The sequence below is a fragment of the Dendropsophus ebraccatus genome, chromosome 10, assembly GCF_027789765.1.
Source record: "Dendropsophus ebraccatus isolate aDenEbr1 chromosome 10, aDenEbr1.pat, whole genome shotgun sequence".
NCBI lineage: Eukaryota > Metazoa > Chordata > Amphibia > Anura > Hylidae > Dendropsophus > Dendropsophus ebraccatus.
Window position 1 is genome coordinate 29,585,591 of NC_091463.1, and position 22,773 is coordinate 29,608,363.

General features: G+C 42.3%; 1 protein-coding gene across 5 annotated transcripts in view; it reads right to left on the bottom strand.

The window, feature by feature from the left end:
- Positions 1-22,773, bottom strand: part of SCAI (suppressor of cancer cell invasion) — a 103,221-nt gene that overhangs the window by 22,383 nt on the left and 58,065 nt on the right. For all 5 annotated transcript variants that reach the window (XM_069985691.1, XM_069985687.1, XM_069985689.1 and 2 more), the window contains exons 3-10: positions 18,212-18,307; positions 16,923-17,009; positions 12,983-13,081; positions 8,740-8,836; positions 8,456-8,554; positions 7,240-7,392; positions 6,444-6,545; positions 6,058-6,159 (exon numbers count right to left, since the gene is read on the bottom strand). In XM_069985691.1, coding sequence (XP_069841792.1) covers positions 6,058-6,159; positions 6,444-6,545; positions 7,240-7,392; positions 8,456-8,554; positions 8,740-8,836; positions 12,983-13,081; positions 16,923-17,009; positions 18,212-18,307 — 835 coding nt within the window. The remainder of the gene's footprint in view (positions 1-6,057; positions 6,160-6,443; positions 6,546-7,239; positions 7,393-8,455; positions 8,555-8,739; positions 8,837-12,982; positions 13,082-16,922; positions 17,010-18,211; positions 18,308-22,773) is intronic.

Consider the following 22,773-nt stretch of genomic DNA (forward strand, 5'->3'; position numbering starts at 1 on the left):
TGTTTATAGGACTCTTTGGGGGAGAGAATTTATAACAAAAATCACCCCCCCCTGACAGATACCACCGACAGCTGATAGAATCCACCAAGATACAATGAGGTCCAGCAGGTTACAGCAAGTTAACTGTAAAAAAAATTTCCCAACCAAACAGCACTAGGCGATCAGCGCCTGTACAACGGCATTAGGACCACTTTGTTTGCTTCCCTATCCGGTTGTGCTTTCTTCTTAAATCTTGAATATACTGCATACTCATTTGCTACATCACCTGGATTGCCTAACTAGTACATCTGTAACTGGCACCCAGCTCTGCTACATCATCACTGCTGAGCCGCAGATAGCCTGACTATTCCTGAATACTAGATCTGCACTGTGCACTTAGCTCTGCTACATCACTGCACAAAAATGAAGATTGCCACAGCCAGATTGTGTACAGCTCTGCAACATCGTATTTTTTGTATAGACTTTAGTTGTTACCTATAGAAACTGTATATTCTAGGCTTTTTGGGGTATAACAAAGCTGGTGGAAACAGGAGGTGCTGCCTGGTTGGTTCATGCTCTGAGTAGCGTCAGAATAAGATCATAACAGAAATCTGTGATTGAGGATCTGAATAGTGCCCAATGCAGACCTGACCACAAAGTTTAAAAGGAAAGTATTTTGTGGTAAAGTTTAAAATGATATTTGGGGGTAATGTATTTCCTTTGAGGAGAGAGCCAAAAGGCACATGGAGTCCTTTAGGCCATGCAATGCTCCACTGGGGGAAAGTAGCTCTGCTTCAGAATGAAGACAGCTAGCTCTCTGGTGCCACCTACTGGAGGTGGGATCCCTGAATAAAGTTGTAGTCACCCATCTTACATTTCCCAGCAACTACTCTTTTGTCCCACCATGTCCTAATAATGTCACAGCTGTTCCTATCCTCTCTACTACAGTCTAAGAACACTACTACTCCCATTATGATGCAGTTGTCTGAAAGTTATGGTGATGATTATCGCTAATGAGCTGTATGAACATATCTAAACGTGACAGTCGCACAACATACTAGATTTACCATTAGTTATGCTATAGGAATTCTAAAGCTCTTTAGGCAGTAGCCCATGCTGTGACTAACCTGCATATGTTAACTCCTTGGTTTCTGCCAATGCTTGCTTGCTAAATATGTATACTTGTATGTAATGCAAAAGCTATACTTTGTGCCTGCCGCTCTGCTCCAACCCCCTCTCACAGCATGAGGGTCACACTGCAGCTGCAGCCCCCTCCTCCCTATTCTATTATTCTATTATTTTGGTTCTTTTTTTTTTCTTAATGAATGGGAAGGTTTCTAAACATTCTACACATACAGATGTCATTTGTGAACATTGAAGGGTGAAATATTCATAAGAGAAACTCAAAATGTAAAAGGACTGTCAAGAACTGTTGAGAGCAGCAGCAAACCCCCATAGAAAACATTTTCTACTCTGAACAGTTCCAATCATGCACAGAGGTGGCAGCAGAGAGCAATGTGTCAGACAAAAAAAAAAACACCACTTCCTGCTGGACATACAGCAGCTGATAAGTACTAGAAGACTAGAAGTAAATTACAAATATATAAAAAGCTTTCTGAAACAAGCTGATATGAAAAAAAAAAAAGATTTCTGCCGGAGTATCCCTTTAAAATGATAGGTACACTTTAACTGTAGCAAATCAGTGTCAGGCAGCCGATGCAGAGGCAAATCAAAGATCATGGGGCGTAGATACACACATCAAAGACACAGTTCTACTACTGTACAAATCACTGTTCAGACTACATGTGGATAATTATGTAAAGTTTTATGCACCAGGGTGCAAAAAAGACAATGGTCCTGGAGTGGGTCCAAAAGGCAAAGGAGTGAAAAATAAATGGAATGTATGGACTACAGAAAACTAACCTCTATCTCATCTGTGTTTGTTTTTTTTTCTTACTCTGGATCAACACCACAGACTATATTACTAGGTTAATGTTTCTAAATTGACATGTGACGCACCACAGGTCGTCGCAGGTTTCGTTCAGAGAAAACTTGCAGCACGTCGATGAGATCTGTAAGATCAACCACATGCTTTGTACACTAAACCACTGCAGATATTATCTGTAAATCCACAGGTAGAATACACACCATGTAAGTCTTCCCTTACAGTGAGCCCATAGGCAGGAAAAGGGGAATTATGGGAAGCTGATCAGGAAAGCAGATTCTTGTCTATATATAACTTTATATTCATGTTTTTGACTCGTCTTACTAACGCAAAGAAAAGCATTTGTACATTAGCAGATGCTCATTCACTTATTTAGTAGGCTACAGCATAAGCAGGGGGCTGTCGGGAAGCAGACAACACATAACTAATGCCTCCTACCACAGCTGCAGGCTAATGCCTGGTAGGGAAAAAATAGCTAAGTATTTAATTACTACAGTAACAAGTTACTTAGAGACAAGACAATTGTATATATTTTACTAGACATAGTCGTACTGATCAATACAGATGAAGAAAGGAACCCCTTTTTTGCAGTGGGTGCGATAGTAAATCAATAAAAAAATAAAGCAACCCTCCAGATTCCTTTTCCTCTGATGGTTTAGTAATCTGTTCTTTATAACCACACACTGACTCCCTGCTGAGTCTGGGATACTTGTGTTATGCACAGCAGCCAATCAGAGGAGGCATAGCTGCAGTCTGAACCAATAATGTGTTAGTAGGCGTGTCTTAGACTACTTTACACTACCGGTTAGCACTGTAGCTAAGCTGTAGTCACAGATCACAGCTCTGCCCTAATGGAAATAACCTAAAAAACAGCCAAAAAATAAGCTCTGGAGAAAATAAACATCAGGTGAGCATCACCAATAGGTACTGACTTAAATTTTATTATTGAGCTCCTGACTAGACCCAGATAGGGAGAAAAAGTAGCTACTTTCTCTCTTATTGACACCACCACTAAACTGCACTGTCCCACCAGAGTGCTCATTTTTATCTTGCAGCTTTTGTGCCATTTTAAAGGTACTGTCCTATTAAAAAAAATGCACATTTTTGAAGCGTAGAAGAAAAACCATATGAACATGGAAATACTATACACAGGCCACACTGATGTTGCAACTTGGGTAACAGCAGGGTAACATCTGCATATCCTATGTGTGCATTTAGGCGAGTGTGCATAATACAGAAAGTTAAGAGCATAACCCCACAAGGACCATACAATGCCCCCAAACGCTGTTAAGGAGTTAGTAAAGTCAAAATAACATGTAACGTAATGAAGTCTTCTCTACTGAGGTCTATGAAACCTTACTGACAAAGATGGAAATTGATTCTGCAACATTACATAGATCTGTTTAGTAGAATTAAGCCTGCTGCAAGCTACAGCATTGCCTGCTCCAACACAGGGCATGCTACCTGACTGTCCATGATGCTCGTGACTAGAGATGTGCACAACTTCTTCAGCTACAAGTATTCAAATGCTGAGCCATCGGACTCACTAGTAGAGATGATCTAACAGCAAGGAACGGGAAGGCAGCAGGAGTCAAATGCCGATGGTTCAAGTTCGATTGAACCTGAAAATTTGCGCAGTTCGATCATCTCTACTCACTAGTCATATTTGTAGGTATTGTCAACTTCCAACCAATCTACTCACAATAAGAGATTTTCCTGCCACACCCTTAAAGATAACTGGGCCTCAAACAAAGCTAAATGCCATAAATGATTAATAAATTTTCTAATGGAATAAAAGTCTTTGTATCGGTATTGTATAAAGCGCATTTATTTTCCTTGTTTGATGCCAAGGATACGGATATCCAGTGAAGATGGTACTGTGTATCTCCTTTAACAACAAAAACTTTGTTAAAGTTGAGTAATCATCCTGCTACATTCACTCTCTATGGTGCCGCCAAATGTTTCCAAATTAAGCACTTGTTCTCATAGGACATGAATAGTTTGCAGGCCACAGTGGTTGTGCGGGCACAGTAAGAGCTCATTCATTGCATGGGCGATTGCATCACAGTTCTCAAAATCATTGGGGGGCCAAGTAGTCGGACCCCCAATGACCAGCTTCTTATCCCCAATCCTATGAATAGGGGATAAGCTGAGATAGGACAACCATTTTAAACAGGAAAGTTGACATTTTTGTTAATAAAGCTTAAAAGGGTTATCCAGTGCTACAAAAACATGGCCACTTTTCCCCTCTCTTGTCTCCAGATTGGGTGGGGTTTCAAACTTCGTTCCATTGAAGTAAATGGAGCTTAAATGCAAATCACACCTGAACTGGAGACAAGATAGGGAGAAAAGTGGCCATGTTTTTGTAGCGCTGGATGACCCCTTTAAGACTAGTGTTGAGCGGAGATGCCAAACTGTCCGGGTTCTGCAACGTTCTCTGAACCCATATGCTCGGCATTCGACTCCCTGCGGCTGGAGAAGTTGGATGCATCCTGAAAAACATGGATACAGCTGTAGTTTAAAAGGTAGACAATGTATAACCAGCAAACATATAAACTACAGCACGTTTCCTCTTAATCCCAAAGAAATTTTAGAAATGAAAGTGCAGGTGGAGGCCCATAACTGGTCTCCATAAGTGGTAATGCATAGTAATCGGCAGGGGGCTATTCTGCAGGTGTAGGGCCCACAACTGGTCACCATAAGTGGTAATGCATAGTAATCGGCAGGGGGCTATTCTGCAGAGGGAGGCCCATAACTGGTCTCCATAAGTGGTAATGCATAGTAATCGGCAGGGGGCTATTCTGCAGGTGTAGGGCCCACAACTGGTCTCCATAAGTGGTAATGAGGGTAATCGGCAGGGGGCTATTCTGCAGGTGTAGGGCCCACAACTGGTCTCCATAAGTGGCAATGCATGGTAATCAGCAGGGGGCTATTCTGCAGGTGTAGGGCCCACAACTGGTCACCATAAGTGGCAATGCATGGTAATCGGCAGGAGGCTATTCTGCAGGTGTAGGGCCCACAACTGGTCACCATAAGTGGCAATGCAGGGTAATCGGCAGGGGGCTATTCTGCAGGTGGAGGCCCATAACTGGTCTCCATAAGTGGTAATGCAGGGTAATCGGCAGGGGGCTATTCTGGTCCCACCAGACCCAGCACAGTCATCAGCCGAAGTGTCTGTTGCTAGGTTACAATGTGAATGTATTCAGGCATGGCCAATCATACAAAGAGGAAAATATGAATCATACGGGAGTCTGATGCGTCCCCTAATGAATAATTACAAAGGGAAACTTTATCTTACAAGTAATGACCTAGAATAGTAGCAAAACAAGTAAAATCTACATATATACATTTCTCAGTATATTAAAAAGCTTCTTTTCCTGCTCCTATAATAGATAATCTCCTGTTTGGCTGGGGAGTGGGGGAGATCTATGAATTATGGCTGATGGGGCAGGTAGAGGACTTCCCCGGCCATGGTTCAGGCAACATGATTGGTTCTGTCATGAGGGCCCCTTTCTGACAAGAAAGCTGGTTAGACAATCCCCTGTGTGTATCTTAGGAGCAGGATCATGTTGGTGAGTTCCTAAGAATAAAGAAGGGGAATATTAGGGCACAACAGAAAGCTAATAGGCAGTTACTGGATATGGCTGGGAGATGCAACTGTGAGCTTCTCTCCCAAGCTCGCCACTGAGTCTGCAGTAGATGGGGCACGCTGCCCTCAATAAGTCATGGTTGAGAGGCGAGCCAGGAAGAGCAAAAAAACTCAGCCGTGGGCTTCTGATAAGACCCCGATTGATCAAAACTTTTGACATGTCTTTGTGACGTGCCAACAAAAGGAACATTACAGCAGCACAAAGCAAATGCTAAGATATATGGATAATATGAATGATTTTAAACTACAATACCATAAGGTGGCCGTAACAGCATGACCCTGCACTAGTTATATATCTATATCTGCCCCTCCCGGGCTAGTACTAAGTCAACAATTTCAGAGCTTCAGCCATACTCCGCTTATAACAAACCTGGGGATAGGTGGAGAGCAAACGAAGATGGAAGCAGACGCTTTCTACATTTTTTTTTCAAATGACACTACCATTCAATTTTTAGGGTGTTTTTTTTACTTGTTGGGGACTTACCTTGAAAGATGCTGCTAGGAAGGTATATAGTTGACTGAAGGTTGGCTTATACAGAAGGTACTTATGAGGGTTTTCGCGTTTTGTAGGCTTCTCAGCAGGATCCTGCAACACATGCAAAATGGATAAGAAAACTCCTGCAATATGATCTACAATACTATCTGTCTAGGGCACTGTTCACACTTCAGTTTATGATAAAGTAAGAGAGTTATGCAGATACCAGTGACCCTACCCTATCTGCTTTGGGGCTCAAAGTGGTTCCTTTGTTTCCGACAGTAAGAACAGGGGTCAAAAGGCTCTGCAATGCTCAATAGACTCCCATTTGGTAGTGTTAACCATTGTAAAAACTCGCAAAATATGATCAACAATAATCAAGAACATATAGCTACCGTCAGTCCTGGCTTATTCATTTGAGAGGTCAGATTCATTGGTTCTCTCTCCAAAGCTTGTAGCATCCGGAACATGTCTATTGTCAGCTCACTGAACTTCACCTGCGGCAGTGGAACAATAATGAGAAAAATAAATAAATAAAACAAGACATTGGAGGACCAGCTTACCCAGCAACTGTTCATGGAAGAGGGGATAACAAGCTAATTGCTGGGGATCTGACTGCCAGGAACCCCACCCATCCCAGGAATGGGGACACAATTGCCTCAAAATGAGTGGAGCAGTCACCGTGCCTGTGCGACCACCGTGGTCTGCACTCCATTCTCAATGATGATTGGTGGAGGCCAGACCCGCTTAATCCATTCTGATCAGCAGAACTGAAGGTGCTGTGATGGTCCAGCTGGCATTAATAAGACTAAACTACAGTACCAATCCTAACTGCATGTGGATACGAGCCATTGTGTATGAGTAAACAATGAAGAGGCTACTTCCTTCTATTAACATTGATGCCAAGTCTAAAACCTCTTTTTAAAAGGGTGAATTCACAAAAATCCTGCAACTGTCCCATTGATTTAACCCCCCCCCCATTCAGATAAATGGAACAAATTTACTCTTGCAGAAATGTGTGCAACAAACCTACCACATATGAATTTACCCTAAAACTCATGTACACTTTAGCAGCGCTCATCCCAAAAATGTAGATATACATAAAACAGAAGGTGTACTGGTAAAACTTACAGGAATAACTAAATGGGTGGCACCAGTAAAGCCTGCGGGGATCGGCTACAACTCTCTCACCTGATTATTGCAGTTGCCAATGATAAGTGCATCGGCCAGCATCAACTGTCCCACCACCATGCCCTGCTCCAACATGGGCCCTGTCCCCTCCGCCAGTCGATTGGATATTATTACAATGGTGTTGTCATCATTTAAAACCATCACGGGGTCTGCCTGCCACCGGAGAGAAGCTGAACATTAGGTGAAAAGTGCAGTTTTATCACACGGAAATAGCCAACAGTCGAACAGACAGTCTACGGTAAAAAGAGATCCATTAAAGATGAAATATATTGAAGATGAAGTCTCAGGGGAGATGATCTGAAGGCCGTGTGAAATATAGCCGCTGCGACCCAATCATGAGGGAATAATCGCAGAGCCTTGGAACTTTCCGACAGTTCATCAGCCGATGCCGGCTACCACTTCATTATTTAGATTAAATGTAAATGAGATGCCAAGCTGAAAGAATCGTCTCGGGAGGAAAACAAGGATTTTTCATGTATTGGATACGTTGTTTGAAGCTGAAATGAGTAAGTGATCTGCATCTCCTGCACTCGGGCTAATGCATAATGTATTACCTGGTTAATCCCTGTCTAAATATTGCATTTGTACCCCTAATAGTCAGTTATGATAGAACAACATGCCCATACTAAATATTCTTCAAACCATTGATCATAAAGGAGTCATTTTTCTACTAGTCAATGTATACAGCATCACTGAAAGCCAATCACCCAGACTCATGGGACGTCAGATGGCTACATCTCTAATGGTCCTAAAAGTACGCTCATTGTTCTAAAAAACATTACGTACATCATGGGTGTCATACTCAGGCCCTCCAGCTGTTACAAAACTAAAGTGCCCATCATGCCTGGACAGCCAAAGCCATAGCTTTGGCTGTCCAGGCATGATGGGAATTGTAGCCTGAGTGACACCTATGATGTAGATCATGTCTCAAAACTAAAGTATCAGTAGGGTTATGTAAACCCTATGCCCTATTCTCTGGATAGGACATCAATGTTAAACCAAAAATGCAACCTGTGGCTTTTTATCTAAAACTACAACCCTCAGCATGCCCCAACAGATCACAGCTGAGTAGTGAGATCCTGCAAATCAGTAGGCTATCAACTACGTCCAGTGCGAGAACTACACATTACCAGTGCATGACATAATAAGTCAATGTTCACAATGTAAGAAGAACTAGGACGTGGCTTCAAGATGCATTAAAGGAAATATACGGAACCTCAATGAAAGCAGCTACTTCTTGCAGTACAAGATTCCACTCCAGCTGGTCTTCTGTATTGAAGCGGTGTGTATAGTCTTCAATTTCATCTGACAGCTCCTATAGAACAAATATCAATCGGTGAGACATTATAGTTCACAACAAAGTCAGAGCTAGGAAAACAACCCCAGGATCCATAAGGCCATTCCTCTAAATTACAGAGTGACAATGTACATAAAGAATGACAGACTCCAGGCAGGAAGACATGAATCACTGAAATGAAGACGTCCAAGTCCATCAATTACCTTGACTAGGTCTTTAACAACATCCATTTTATTGAGCAAGAGGCAGACGACGATGAAACGTGCGTAGTACCGCAACTTCTTCACAACCAGCTCAGGCCTAAGAGACAATCACAGCGATTATGGAAAGTTTTTTTTTTTTTTTGAGGCTGTAATCAACAACATGACAGCTAGACATATACCCCATTTATTTAAGGCACATGATCCCTGGCCCCTAAGGATCGAGGGGGGTCAGGCTACTACATCATCCCTACAGATCACTCTCATATTAATTAGTTATTAAGCATTGAAGAAAATCAAATGAGAAATTACAGGAAAGAGGATCATTGATCACTTAAGTTCCATGGTGACCTAAGAATTAGCACTCGCAAAAGGTCCAACTCTTCTGGGCATATTACGGTCAAGTAAACTTAGTCTATTTAGAAGTTCAGCCTGTATTAACTTTTCATCCCACTTACTAAAGTGTTAGACTCGAATGGGCTTGGAAGGGAAAGCTATAGGGAGCTGCTTGACCTGTCCAACACCGACCAGTGATAAGATCACCAATTTTAAGGTCCTAAGATCCCCATACACCTAAGACTTTTGATGGCCGAACCCGCTTCTCGCAGTGGATTAGGCCGTTAATCTAAGATGTATGGGGCTGTTCTTAACTACTGACAGACAATGTCAGTGGTGATAGGGGTTGGCCATGATGGAGAAGCCCAGCTGACTCCTTTGATCACAAAGAAATATGCGGCTTACCCCTCCCCATAGAGAACACAACAACGCTAGGCCGTGCCAAACGTTCCTTTGTATGGGGAGGATTGGTGCTGGCCGGGAGACATAACCGACAGCTGAACGATCGTTCGGCAATCAATCGCTGAAGGTGTATGGGGGCATTTAAAGGTGTAATCTCATATCATAAAGTGATGTCACATCCCTAGGATATGTCATAACTATTGATAACCATTGATGAACAACATATCTTAGCTTTATGTAAGTGATACACCTCGAACTACATCCAAATGTGAATGCTGAAATTTCGTCCGACATTAGAACTTAACGCGTTGTGTTTAATATCATGGATAGAGAAGAGTCTTCAATATACTCGCTATAGGGCAGGAGAGACATAAACAATAAGTCATGTGTCTGTTTTATAATACAGGATAATTCCTCTAAGAAAAAAGGTGTCTTGAGAGTCGGTATTCTTTAAAACCTAGTTTATAGGCCTGACAGGGATCCAGGCAAAAATGTTTATGAGCATCAGACTTAATGGAGAAGGTAACATTAATAATAATATATCCAACAAACGTTAATGGAATCCTTATTGTGCAAAGGAACAATAGAGACTGTCGATTGATCCAGTAATAGTACATATGGGAAGTAACAAAAAAAATGGCGGTTGGGACTACTGGGTTATTCAGTCTATAAAACAAGGTCTACCCTGGAGTTATTTTTTCTGCTCTCACATTAGGAGGATGTATTACAGGCTTTTCCCCAGTAATACCGAACAACGTCAATCCAAAAATGTGTTGGTATGCTATGAATGTAATTAACACAAATAAAATAGAACAAGTATATTTCGATGTCAGACCACCGGTCTGACACCGGTCTTATGAAGACGACTTTGATTTGGCTATTATCCTGAGTCATGTTTCAAGTTTCCTTCATGTGAAAGAAACTGATTTAGTACATACCAACCAATAGGTGGCAGTAAAGAGACAGTTCCTTCCTTCTGCAGGAGAGATCATTTGCATACTTTTTCCCCATGGAGCACTGCCTGCAAGGTCTTTTCAATGAAAACAAGCACCCTCCTATCCTAAACCGCCGGATTTTAAGGGTTTATCCAGGATTAGAAAAACACACCTGCTTTAATCCAAAATTGATATGAGAGAGAGAGAGAGAGAGAGAGAGAGAGAGAGAGAAAAAAATTATATAATCTCAAATAACCTTTTAATATGGAAATTGAAAAAAAAACGGCCTCCTGGTAGTTTGGTGTATAAGGGTCCTATTACACTGAGCGATTTTTAATGATTAACGACTAACAATCGCAAACTAGATTGTTTGTAGTTAACCTGAAATCGTTCACCATATTACACAGAACGATGGTCGTTAGTTACGATAGTTACTATGGTCGTTATTGCGATCGTTACTATGATCGTTCATTCCTTCTGATCCCCAAAAAACAATGAACAATGTGCTATTACACTAAACGATTAGTGAAAAAATGGGGAACTTGAGCGAACGAACATATAATTACAGCGAACGATTAGTGAACAATTAAGGATAATTTTAGGTTCAGATCTAAATCAATGATCGACATACGAACGATTTTTCGATGGTTGCCTGCAATTACACAAAAAGATTATCGTTTAAATTTGAACGATTTAACGATTTTTACACGATATTCGTTCCGTGTAATAGGGCCCTAAGGATGGGTAGAAGTCCATTGCCATACATGAATAAAGTAAAGCTCTGAAATGTGCAATGGGTAACTTGCATTGGTTGTTAAAAACTGCAGCAGAATCCCCCCACCTTTGCCCCAAACTACCTTCTACTAGGTCTACAAAAAGAGATCCTGTGCTGAAAAGGTTTGGCCAGCATTGCCTTATGACCTCCGGCCTTCCATCTGTTGTAACACTACAATTCCCATCATGCCTGGACAGCGAAAGCCAAGCTTTGCCTGTCCAGACACAATGGGAATTGTAGTTTTGCAATCCCTGCCTTAGACATTGTGTGTTTATTGTTGGCTGACCTACCAAGAAATATTATATGGCGAATTATATGGCGAATTTCAGAATTATTCCCACTAGTAGAGTGCAATTCCGTTAACATTACATTAGAGAACACCATGTTCTGCAGCTACCTAATCTTACTACCGTACTATCCTTGCTTACACTTCTTCACTCTACCATGCAGTGACTGCTAGAAGAAAATCCTACCTGTATATTATAGGATCAATGGTATTTTATTGGGTCCGTGAAGATAAACGGGAGTATAATACAGTGGGCTTTCCCACTCCCACATCTTCTCATTTACCATCCTCAGCTGTCCACATTCTCTGCTGTTGTTGGGTTGGACTTTTTAGATGCTTCATAAGCTGGTAAGTCAACTTCCCATCAAATATCCCCCCCTCCCCCAAACATTTGTACCTGTCGCGTGGAGTTATTCTCATGTCCGAGAAAGCCTCCGCAGTAATCTATCCTGACAACCAATGTCAGCAGCTTAAGGGCCGCTGACTGCGATGACTGTCAATGAGCGCAAAACCTTCACTGGGGCAAAGAGTTTTACAACTGACACTTAAAGCAACGTGCGGAGACACAAGGACAAAGCACAAAACTGCAGAAAACAGACCTAATATTAAAAAAAAAAAAAAACTTCTGCAGATGGTAGATACCCCAAGAGTCCACCAAGCTCCCTTTTTGGCCTGTCTTTCATTGCCCTCAGTTTTTAACCCATACACATAGTAGTTCACACTGATGATCTTCCCATACGGATCAGGCATCTACATTACATATATGGCGTATACTATAGATAAGTAGTACATGTGTTTTACAAAAAGAAAGAAAAAAGACTTTTGATAAGTTACAGATACATGTCTTAAGACCCCCACCATTCTCTAGAATGACCCAGGAGAAGTGCACCACTAAGCACTTCACTCCACGCCTTGCTGCAGCATACGGCTTAGACCGGGTTCTCACTATGTAAGACACCGGCCATTCTGTGACTCGGCTGGCCGGTGTCAATGAAGATCATCCCGGCTGGTACTGCAGTATTAGCCGAATGATCTTCATTTCTGTTGAACTGGGATCTGTGTGTGCCCTCATCCCAATTCCCCATTGAACACAATGGTGCCTTAGCCGCACTCTCCATTGTGTGACCTGTCAGGGTTGTGCGGCTGCTATTCAATGAATAGCAGCTGCACAAAATTGACATGTCAGTTTTCGCTGCGGCCGCTACTATCCGGCTGGGATCCCATTGAGTGCAGTAGAAGGTAAGTTTTGTATTAATCAGGGCTGTTGTTGCAAATCGGCAACAATGGCCGTGATTAATATAAAACTTACAGAGCCATGTCCTGCAGAGGAACAGAGATCATTTAGGGTGGATGCACATCTATGAACATTTCTGTACATGATGGACAAGATTTACAGATATTAGAAACATACTTCCAGTAACAACCTCTAGAGGGCGATAACTGATGGGTTTCTGGATTCTAAAAGGATTTAAACAGGAAAAAAGAATTTATTGTGCAATATGCCGGTCTTACCTATCCTCCTTGGTGACCTGGGAATAGTAAGATCGCTGTCTAATGGCAGAGTAGAAAGAGAAGGCTTCATTTAGGTAACTCGTCTCTGATGTACGGAGACTGGAAGAGAAGAGAAGTTGATATTCACACACTGATATATATCTGTACACAGTATACCTCCTGCACGTATCATATCCAGGTCACAACATCTATACAGAGGCTGCTACTGCCTATAGGCAGGAACTGCAAGAATGAGGTTACATATATGTGTGATGATAAAAGCAAGGCTCAAATATTTTATCTGTTTAGACCCCATTCACACTGTTTTTATGGTGCTCAAGTCCATAAAATGCTCCTGACATATATACTCTGTGTGTCCATGGGTACTGCTGTAATGCTGCAATTTTTTAGCTGTTCTTTTTTAATACATGAGATCCCACAAATGGGTCAATGGGTGATGTAGACATCTGTACAGAAAGTAGAACACACTGCAATCATGTCTGTGTAGAGCACAGTCCCCACAATAAAAGTGGGCAGGAGGGATTAGGACATACAGAATCAGTGTCAGTCACTATCCTATCAAACAGGCTCCCTTCACTTGATAGCCTAGATCAGTGATTTTCAATCTTTTTTGAGCCGCGGCACACTTTTTATACTTAAAAAATCCCGGGGCACGCCACCAACCAAAATGGCACAAAATGACACTAAAACAGCACATATTATACATATAGTTAATAATATACATTCTAAATGTATTTATACTCAGTGTGAAACCTGGGCCTGTTTTCTTCTCCCCCCTGCTTTTCTCCCCACCATACTTCTCCCCACCATACTTCTCCCCACCATACTTCTCCCCACCATACTTCTCCCCACCATACTTCTCCCCACCATACTTCTCCCCACCATACTTCTCCCCACCATACTTCTCCCCACCATACTTCTCCCCACCATGGCACACTGGTTGAAAATCACTGGCCTAGATGATTTGTAACAGATTTGTAAAAGACTTCATATAACTAACCACTAGGTGTCTCATTTCTCTGAAAACTAATGTCTGTTGCCTAATGTTAGGGGAACTCTGACTCTAGCAGCAGAGACCAAGATAGAACACAGGAAGTAGGAATGTGGCTTATGCTGCGTTTACACAGAGCGATAATTCGCCCAATCGATTGTTTAATAATTTTGGTGCAACGATTTGGTTTTTATAACGATCAGCATTTAGACAGTGAAAAATTTGTAGAAAAATTGTTATTGTGATCGTTTTTAAGATCGCTTAAGCCCATCTTTCACATAGGGTGAATCTTTGAAAGACTAGTTACACGAAGCGATCTGCAAATTTTTAGCGAATGACAATGACTTGAGAACATGCTGAAAGATCAAAATGAAAGACTTCTCGCTCGTCGATTGATCGTTCGCTGTGTTTACACCGAACGATTATCACCCAAATGCGATAGTTATCGCGAAAATTCGAGTGATAATCGTTCCATGTAAAGCAGCATAAGTTAGTGCTATATGCAGGAGAGAGAGAGCCTGGGCTTTGTACCTGCAGCTGTCTTTAAAAGGTAAATCAAGGCTCCCCTTTCATCTCACCAGGTGTAGTGCTGCTTGTTGTGCTGCAGCTGCCTTTTCATTTCCACCAGTGCATCCTGTAACCCTTTCTGTCTCCACATACTATCTATAGTAGTGTACTTTATCCCACAGCAGTGCCCACCTGTTTAGTCCAGTACAATGTTATGGCACAGCAGTAAGGAGTAGTCATTTTGGCGTAAAAAAAAACAACCCATTTACATTTGAAACATTGTAACTATGAAATACACCTTGACATTTTTTTTTCAATAAAAAACATGTGTACTGGAGATGAGCGAACCTTGTGCATGAATGCAAACTCATTTGATTACTGGTGGCTGAAAGTTGTTGGACGCAGCCCTAAGAAACCCTTAGGGCTGCATCCATCTTCTTCTGTAATCAAATGCAGAGAGTTCATGTTCAGATGAACCCCAATGTGCTTAAGGTTAGGTCATCACTAAATGCCAAGTTCTACACAACAATCTGGTGCCCTGGACCGTTATTCTGCTTGGACTCTCTCCATTCACTTGTTCACGTCCCATAGAACATAATAGGCAGAGCTGCACACATGCATGCCCACCTCTCTGTTCTCTCTCCACCTCATCAGGAAGAGAAGCTGCCCTGGTTGTAAGTATACTATATATACAATCAGTTCTCTTAGGAAGCTATGTTGTACTACAAGGTGATCTCCTCTAGTTCTCCCTCTTTAAAAACTACATTTGAAAGTCGTAGTATTCAATGACATTTGGGTTCTACTGTGTTTCTAATCCACTCGGTATGAGTCCCACAGTGAAATAATGAAGAACCTGCCATCTCAATGTTCCACTTTGTTAGAATATACTTGGATTTATAGGTCGTAACAAATTATTACGGGCTTCAGAATTAGGCAACGGCGACCTTCTGACCCAGGGCATGAGAAAAATCCCTTGAATCTTCAAACACAAGTGTCTCTAGCAGGAAACAAAGCCCTGCTGGCTGCCAGCCTTTCAAGTTAACAAGCTGACCGAAGAGGAGGGCCGAAACCCCCAACCGCAGAAGCGTCTGACATGGCGACACTTCTTATTTCTAATCTTTAAGTAACACTTAAAAGGATCAATTCATGTATTCAGATGAAAAAAAAAACTCCCATTAGTTAAAGATCCTTAGGTAACTTCAGATCATTAGAGTTTTAAAATAGCCAAATGGAAAATAAACCAAACTGTATTACACTATTACGCTGAGCCGTTCCCGCTCTGTTGGAACCCAGTCCCTCCGATATCATCCATACATATGACGTAAATTTATTGATATGTCATGTGATCATGGCAGCCAATGAATCTAAACGTATGATGCAGTTGCAGTCTGCTGCCGAGATCATGTGACTTATGGAAGACAGACAGGACAGGTGTGGATGGTGCAGGAACAGTACTGCAAGTGTTAAGTTGGTTTAAAGTGAAAATCTTTTTCTTTCAAATCAACTGGTTTCAGAAAATTATATAGATTTGTACTTCGATTTAAAAATCTCCAGTTTTCCCATACTTATCAGCTGCTGTATGTTCTGCAGGAAAGGTTTTCTTCCTAGTCTGACACACTGCTCTCTGCTGACATCTCTGTCCGATACAGGAACTGTCCAGAGTAGGAAAGGTTCTCTATGGGGATTTGCTACTGCTCTGGACAGTTCCTGTCCCAGACAGAGATGTCAGCAGAGAGCAGTGTGTCAGACTCAAAAGAAAACATTTCCCGCAGAACATACAGCAACTGATAAGTATGGGAAGACTTGAAGATTTTTAAATAGAAGTAAATTACAAATCTGTATAACTCTCTGAAACTAGTTGATTTGAAAGAAAAAAGATTTTCGCTGGATAAAAATGGGTTATTTAGGATTTCTTGCAAAAACAGTGCCACCCTTGTCCCCAGGTTGTGTGTGGTATTACAATTCAGCTCTATTCACTTCAATGCAAGTGAGCTAGAAAAACACACCCAACAGGAGAACAAGAGTGGTGTTATCACTGAAATATTTTTTTCATGTTTTCTGACCCCTTTAAGTTGCAAGTCAATAAAAACATTTCCAGGAAAACATTTTACTTGCCAATAATGGTTATGTGCACGCTAATACAAACGGAGAAGCAGGACTTACAGGCTTTCCATTACTTTCATGGGAGCTATCTATCCTGTACAGCCCTTTTCCTGTAAAATGTTCTAATAGTAAGAAAAAAGGCCTGGAATATCGAAGAGATTGAGGGAAAATCTATACAGGACTAGAGCGGACTTTATTCTCCTCTGAGCCACTGCCAAACAGAACGCTCTGGAGCCTGCATACAGTACAATAAATCCTCCTGCTCTCAGTGATGCAGCAATATACAGGGTGCACGGCTTTACATCTGCTTACTTCTATTTCCCATCAGCAGATACTTACTAATAGTGGTAATACAACTGACCAATCTTAGAGGCAATTTCTCCAATCTGCCAACGCTTGAGGCCATACCGATTGTCCAGCACTTGCCTAAGGGACAAAAACATCATTAAAATCTTTAAAAATTAAAAAAAATTAAAAAAAATACAAAATTTTGCCCTCTCATCATTGTTAAAATGGTGACATATTACAAATGATTTGTCTTTTTTCTACACATGGCTCTTCATCCACAAGCAGATTGTAGAATTTACAAAACCTGATTTCATCTATGCCATTAGGGTGTTAGGGTGGGATCCTCAATTCAGGATCCTCATCTCTTGGCTGTTGCAGAGAGATAAAAAAAATGATATCTATCGCTGAGCTAAAGGCAATTATAAAATCATGTTTTCTTTCAAAGCTCAAGTGTTGTAGAGGCCGTGCTGAGCTGCAGTATGCATGCCTTCCCCCTTGCTTAATTGATTAACAAGGTTTGGATTCCAACATTGAGCCTTGTACATCAATCATGCAGGGCAGGGTTGGAAGACCACCAAAGGCAAAATCCCCCCCCTGGCCCAGCATCCAACACTATACAATATTATCAACAGTATCTGCCCCCAAAATATTAATCTTGCCAGGTGGGCTTCTTAAATGGCAAATACATCAGAATTTTCTGTAATTAGGACTTAAAGAGGTATTCCGTTCTCAACTAACAGTTATTTTTGTACTACACGTCAAGTTAAAGTGACACTGTTGCCCCTTTTTGCATTATGACTTCTCTACTCAGGTGTAAAGGGTAAGTTTTTCAGTTTTCATACCTTTTTTATATGGTACATCATGGTGCTTGTTCCAGTAAAAAGTCACATTTATCTGCGGATTGTGCTACCTGGGCAGGGCTTCAAGGGCGAAGCGCCACTTAGCCCCGCCCACATTGCCACCATAGACCCCGCCCCATGACATCACCACCACATAGGCCTTGCCCCTTCAACAGACATTGGAACAAGTCAGCCTAAAGGCCTATACGCCAATGACTTCACAGGGCGGGACCTACGGTGGCTATGTGGGGGGGGCTAAGTGGTGCTTCGCCGTGACATTCCGAATTTTTTAATTTATTACTGGGGTTGCTGAAAGAACTAAAAACAACAAAAACTCACTTAACACACTCCCTGAGGGTCCTCCTGTGGTGCTTTAGAGTCCCCCACTAAATTCTCTGGACGCTACTTTCTCGAAGCAGTGACAGCTCACTCAGCCAATCACTGACTGGGACAGGATATAGATATACAGTATAGGACAGGACTACTGCTAGCATTACTCACCTGTGCTGTTGCTGGAATTTCCAAAGCTTGGTATAGACATCAAACGTCCTACCAAAGTATGACTGCCACTGCTTCTGCCCGTACTGGGGTAAATCCCTACAACAATAACAGATTATATTAGCCAGATAGCATTTCACTATTCTCCCGGAAAAAAAAAAAAAAGGACGGAAGATAAATGGCGCAAAGGCAAAAATATTAATTATGTTTACATTTTTTCTCCAGAACTTGCGTAATTGGCAGAAAACGCGTCAGTCACCAAAAAGTTATTAAGTTGTTTGTGTTGAACCCCAGAAAGGTTTTTGTCTGGGAGTGCTGACACCTCCCGGCTCAAAGCTTTATCACTCACAGCGCAGAATGGGAAATTAATGGGCTGTGGAATGAGATGATACCGGGGGCCAGTGATGCTGCCCCCTCCCATCTCAATGACCTTATGCTCCTCATTGAGAAATGCTGCAACGCTCGCCAGGCTCTACCTGCGCTCCAGACGTGGGAACAGCAGTAAATGAGGAAGAGGATGATTATCCTTCACCTAGTTTTTTTTTCTTGCCAGAGGGACCTGTGTTAACCCGTCTGGGGCGCTGATTTCCTCGCACATTCTCAGCATGTTTTGATTGGCAATGTCCTCCATCTCTGCCGGCACAAGGCAGCCCGGCGCTGTCACACAGCACAGCCACCTGCGGTGAGGTTTCCATGGAAACAGGCTGCCACTGTGAATAGTTCCCCAAAAGCCTTAACTCCCCCCCCCCCCCCCCCAATACCTTTGGTTACTGTAAGATCCGCTATAGCCGCCGCCTGCCGCAATTACAGACAAGTTAGCATTTTTGGGATGTGATAAAATGGAATAATAATTCCTTAAAGCTCACGACTGCAGAAACACGATGCCTTTTACACGATTACTGGGAGATATGGACTAGGTGGGCATTTATAACATTTATACTTTTAATCAATGAGAAGCTAAATAGAATTTCCAGAGGTTTGATGCTGTGAATTCAACAGAAAATTCTATACCTGACGACCCCTATTAATATGTTTTTATATGGTCAACAGTCTGCTCCTTTATCACCACCACACATAAGATGACTTAGTTCTGCTGATTCCTCTGGCAGCAGCTTATCTCCCTGAGAACAAAAGAATCACGCCTCTTTTGCCGGAGGCCACCATACATATTAGACTTCCACCAATATGAGATGACTCATACGGACCTTCAGGGATCTAACAAAGTGATTAATACAGCTATGGTGCTTGTTTAATCCAGCATGGATGTAACAAGTTAGAACTCCTGCATTCGACATCCCATGTATTGAAGCATAGGCTCAAATGGGGAACGGCTCCAGATCTAGAGACCATCTTGCACATTTGCCATCTGGTGTGGGTTCCCCTAATCCAAACAGACTCAGCATGTGGGTTCATTGATTCTGCAGCTGCACGAGAAATATAACAGAGAATTGGAAACAAGCCCAAAAACAAAATGGGGGTGCAACTATAAAAAAAATAAATGTGGATGGTCAAAATTAGACAGCAGTCAGTTATGTAATGCACTAAGAAAACCCCCCAAAAAATGACTTGTATTAATAGACATTTTTTGAGTAACATGTTCCACTTTCCTTGCTGACCTTGCATAAAAGGTTTCACTCTAATACATGTGCAGTGGTGCCTTGGATTACGAGCATAATTTGTTCCGGGACGGTGCTTGTAATCCAAATCCACTCTTAAACCAAAGCAAATTTTCCCTTAAGAAATCATAGAAATGCAGACAATTGGTTCCACATCCCAAAAAATAATGATTTATTATTCTGAATAAAAGGTAAAACAAATGAAACAAACATTCAGAAACAGCAGAATATGTGATATTATAAGTTACTGTACAGTAATGGAGAAGATGGGAAACACAAGGGCTGACAGAGACTGCAGGGAGCATGAAGGAATGAGCAGGGCAGATGTGGGCACATACATGCAGCGCTTTCTGTCCGGGGAGAGAGGGGTTACAGCTATGGAGAGATTACCTCCACCGTCCTGTCCCCTGACCTGGATCTGCTGTGATTTGGAAGGTGAGGGAGACTTTCTGGGTCAGAGTACAGGGCTGTAGACCCCGCTATGTAGACCATGCCCCTCCTCCACTCGCGCTCCCACCCAGTACAGGCAGCTCTTAAACCAAAGCAATGCTCTTAAACCAAAGCAATGCTCTTAAACCAAGTCACAATTTTGAAAAACTTTGAGCTCTTAAATCAAAACGCTCTTAAACCAAGTTGATCTTAAACCAAGTTACCACTGTATTACTGCGATCACTGACAGCAAGCAGAGGTCATGAAAAGTACAGTGGTACCTTGGTTTAAGAGTAACTTGGTTTAAGAGCGTTTTGGTTTAAGAGCTCACAGTTTTTCAAAATTGTGACTTGGTTTAAGAGCTCCCTGTACTGGGTGGGAGCGTGAGTGGAGGAGGGGCATGGTCTACATAGCGGGGTCTACAGCCCTGTTCTCTGACCTACACGTCAGGCTGGGGCTTGCATCAGGGGACAGGACTGTGGGGGTAATCTCTCCATAGCTGTAACCCCTCTCTCCCCGGACAGAGAGCGCTGCATGTATGTGCCCACATCTGTCCTGCTCATTCCTTCATGCTCCCTGCAGTCTCTGTCAGCCCTTGTGTTTCCCATCCTCTCCATTACTGTACAGTAACTTATAATATCACATATTCTGCTGTTTCTGAATGTTTGTTTCATCTGTTTTACATATTATTCAGAATAATAAATCATTATTTTGGGGTGTGGAACCAATTGTCTGCATTTCTATGATTTCTTATGGGAAAATTTGCTTTGGTTTAAGAGTGGATTTGGATCATAAGCGCGGTCCCGGAACACATTATGCTCGTAATCCAAGGCACCACTGTATTAAAATTTTAATAAAAAACACTATCATGACCTCCTTTATTTGTAGCGGTTAGGTAGACATAGCTGGGTAAAATCCATGTTGTAAAAACTAGAAAATTGACTGTAATGGGATCAGGTTTTGCCCCCTGCTCTTCCGGCATCCTGGAAGCTGGATGTTTCTACGTAATGCTGAAAGCATGGAGCTGAGTGTAGTGTGTGACGGCATCCATCTCTCCCTGAAGAAGTGAGCGCAGACCCCTCCTGCAGGGCAGAGTAAGCAAACAGAGGCTGCCACACAATGACAGCATTACAGTTCTCCTCTGCATCAGTCTCTGGTAAGGCTGTTTGTATGGAAGTTCTTGCCGGCAGACAGCATTTTGTAGCAGCTCTTTGGTGGTCGGGAGATAGGAAGGGAGGGGGGCTGCTGTAGCTATTGTGGGGGATTCAGTGGTAACTGAGCAGGTGGTGAACAGGAGAGTGGAGGGGGAACACACTGCTCTGACTACCTCCATCTATGGGGAGCGCCATCCTGGGTACTGTGAGCGATGTGTAATGTTACGCAGTGTCAGAAGGGACACACATTCACACATCAGATTTCTGTAAAGATTCTGCACCAACATCCACGTCAACAAGCTACACCCTATGCACGAGAATGAGGTTTCCAAAACCTGTTCATGGGCAAAGGAAAATTTCCACGCAGATTTTTGTCAGCACAAATAAGCAGCATGTCACTTATCCTGAGTCGCAAAAAAACAAGAAAAAAAAATGGTACTAGATACAGCGCTGTCCCAAAAAGAACCCAAATGTGCACCATGAGAAACTTTACATATATCATTTATTAGCAAAGCACAAAACACTAAGGACGCCTCCCACCAGGCCAGGGACAGATTGGCATACATGGTGCCCCCATAACAGTACCGCTGAGCAATCTCCACCAGAAGGAAGTTACCCACTTGTAGACCTCTTCTTCTGGATTCCTTCCCGTCAGTTCAGAGGAAGGTGCTGGTGGCTATCCAAGAGGCCTTTGTCAAGCTACCTCTAATAGGTAGCAACAGAAAGCGTACTTTATTCCTTCTAGAGGAGTGCTTCCTGCTTATTTTTTCCCAGTGCCACTCTCCTTAAAGGGAAACGTTATGCATTTACTATGGCACAGTTTACTGGGATGGCACAGTTTTTGCTAAACCAATCTATATAATGTAAAACAGGTGTGTAGACTTATACTGGCTCTCTTTTGCCACATGGCAGGTAAAGGATTTTTTGGGCATACTAGAGGTGTGAATGGAACCTTAAAGGGGTATGCCGAAGAAAACTTTTCTTTTTCAAATTGGCTGGTTTCAGAAAGTTACACAGATTTGGAAATTATCACTGTTCAACAATCTCCAGTCTTACAGTACTTATCAGCTGCTGTATGTCCTGCAGGTACTGGTGTATTCTTTCCAGTTGGAAACAGTGCTCTCTGCTGCCACCTCTGTCTGTGACAGGAACTGTCCAGAGCAGTAGCAAATCCCCATAGAAAACCTCTCCTGAACTGGACAGTTAACGACATGGACAGAGGTGGCAGCAGAGGGCACTGTGTAAGGCTAGGTTCACACTGCGTATTTGCAAACAGTTTTTTTCCAGCCGTTTTTTTGCAAAAAACGTATGCATTTGTGTGCATCAGTTTTGATCTGTTTTTCCATTGACTTCCATAGTAAAAAAA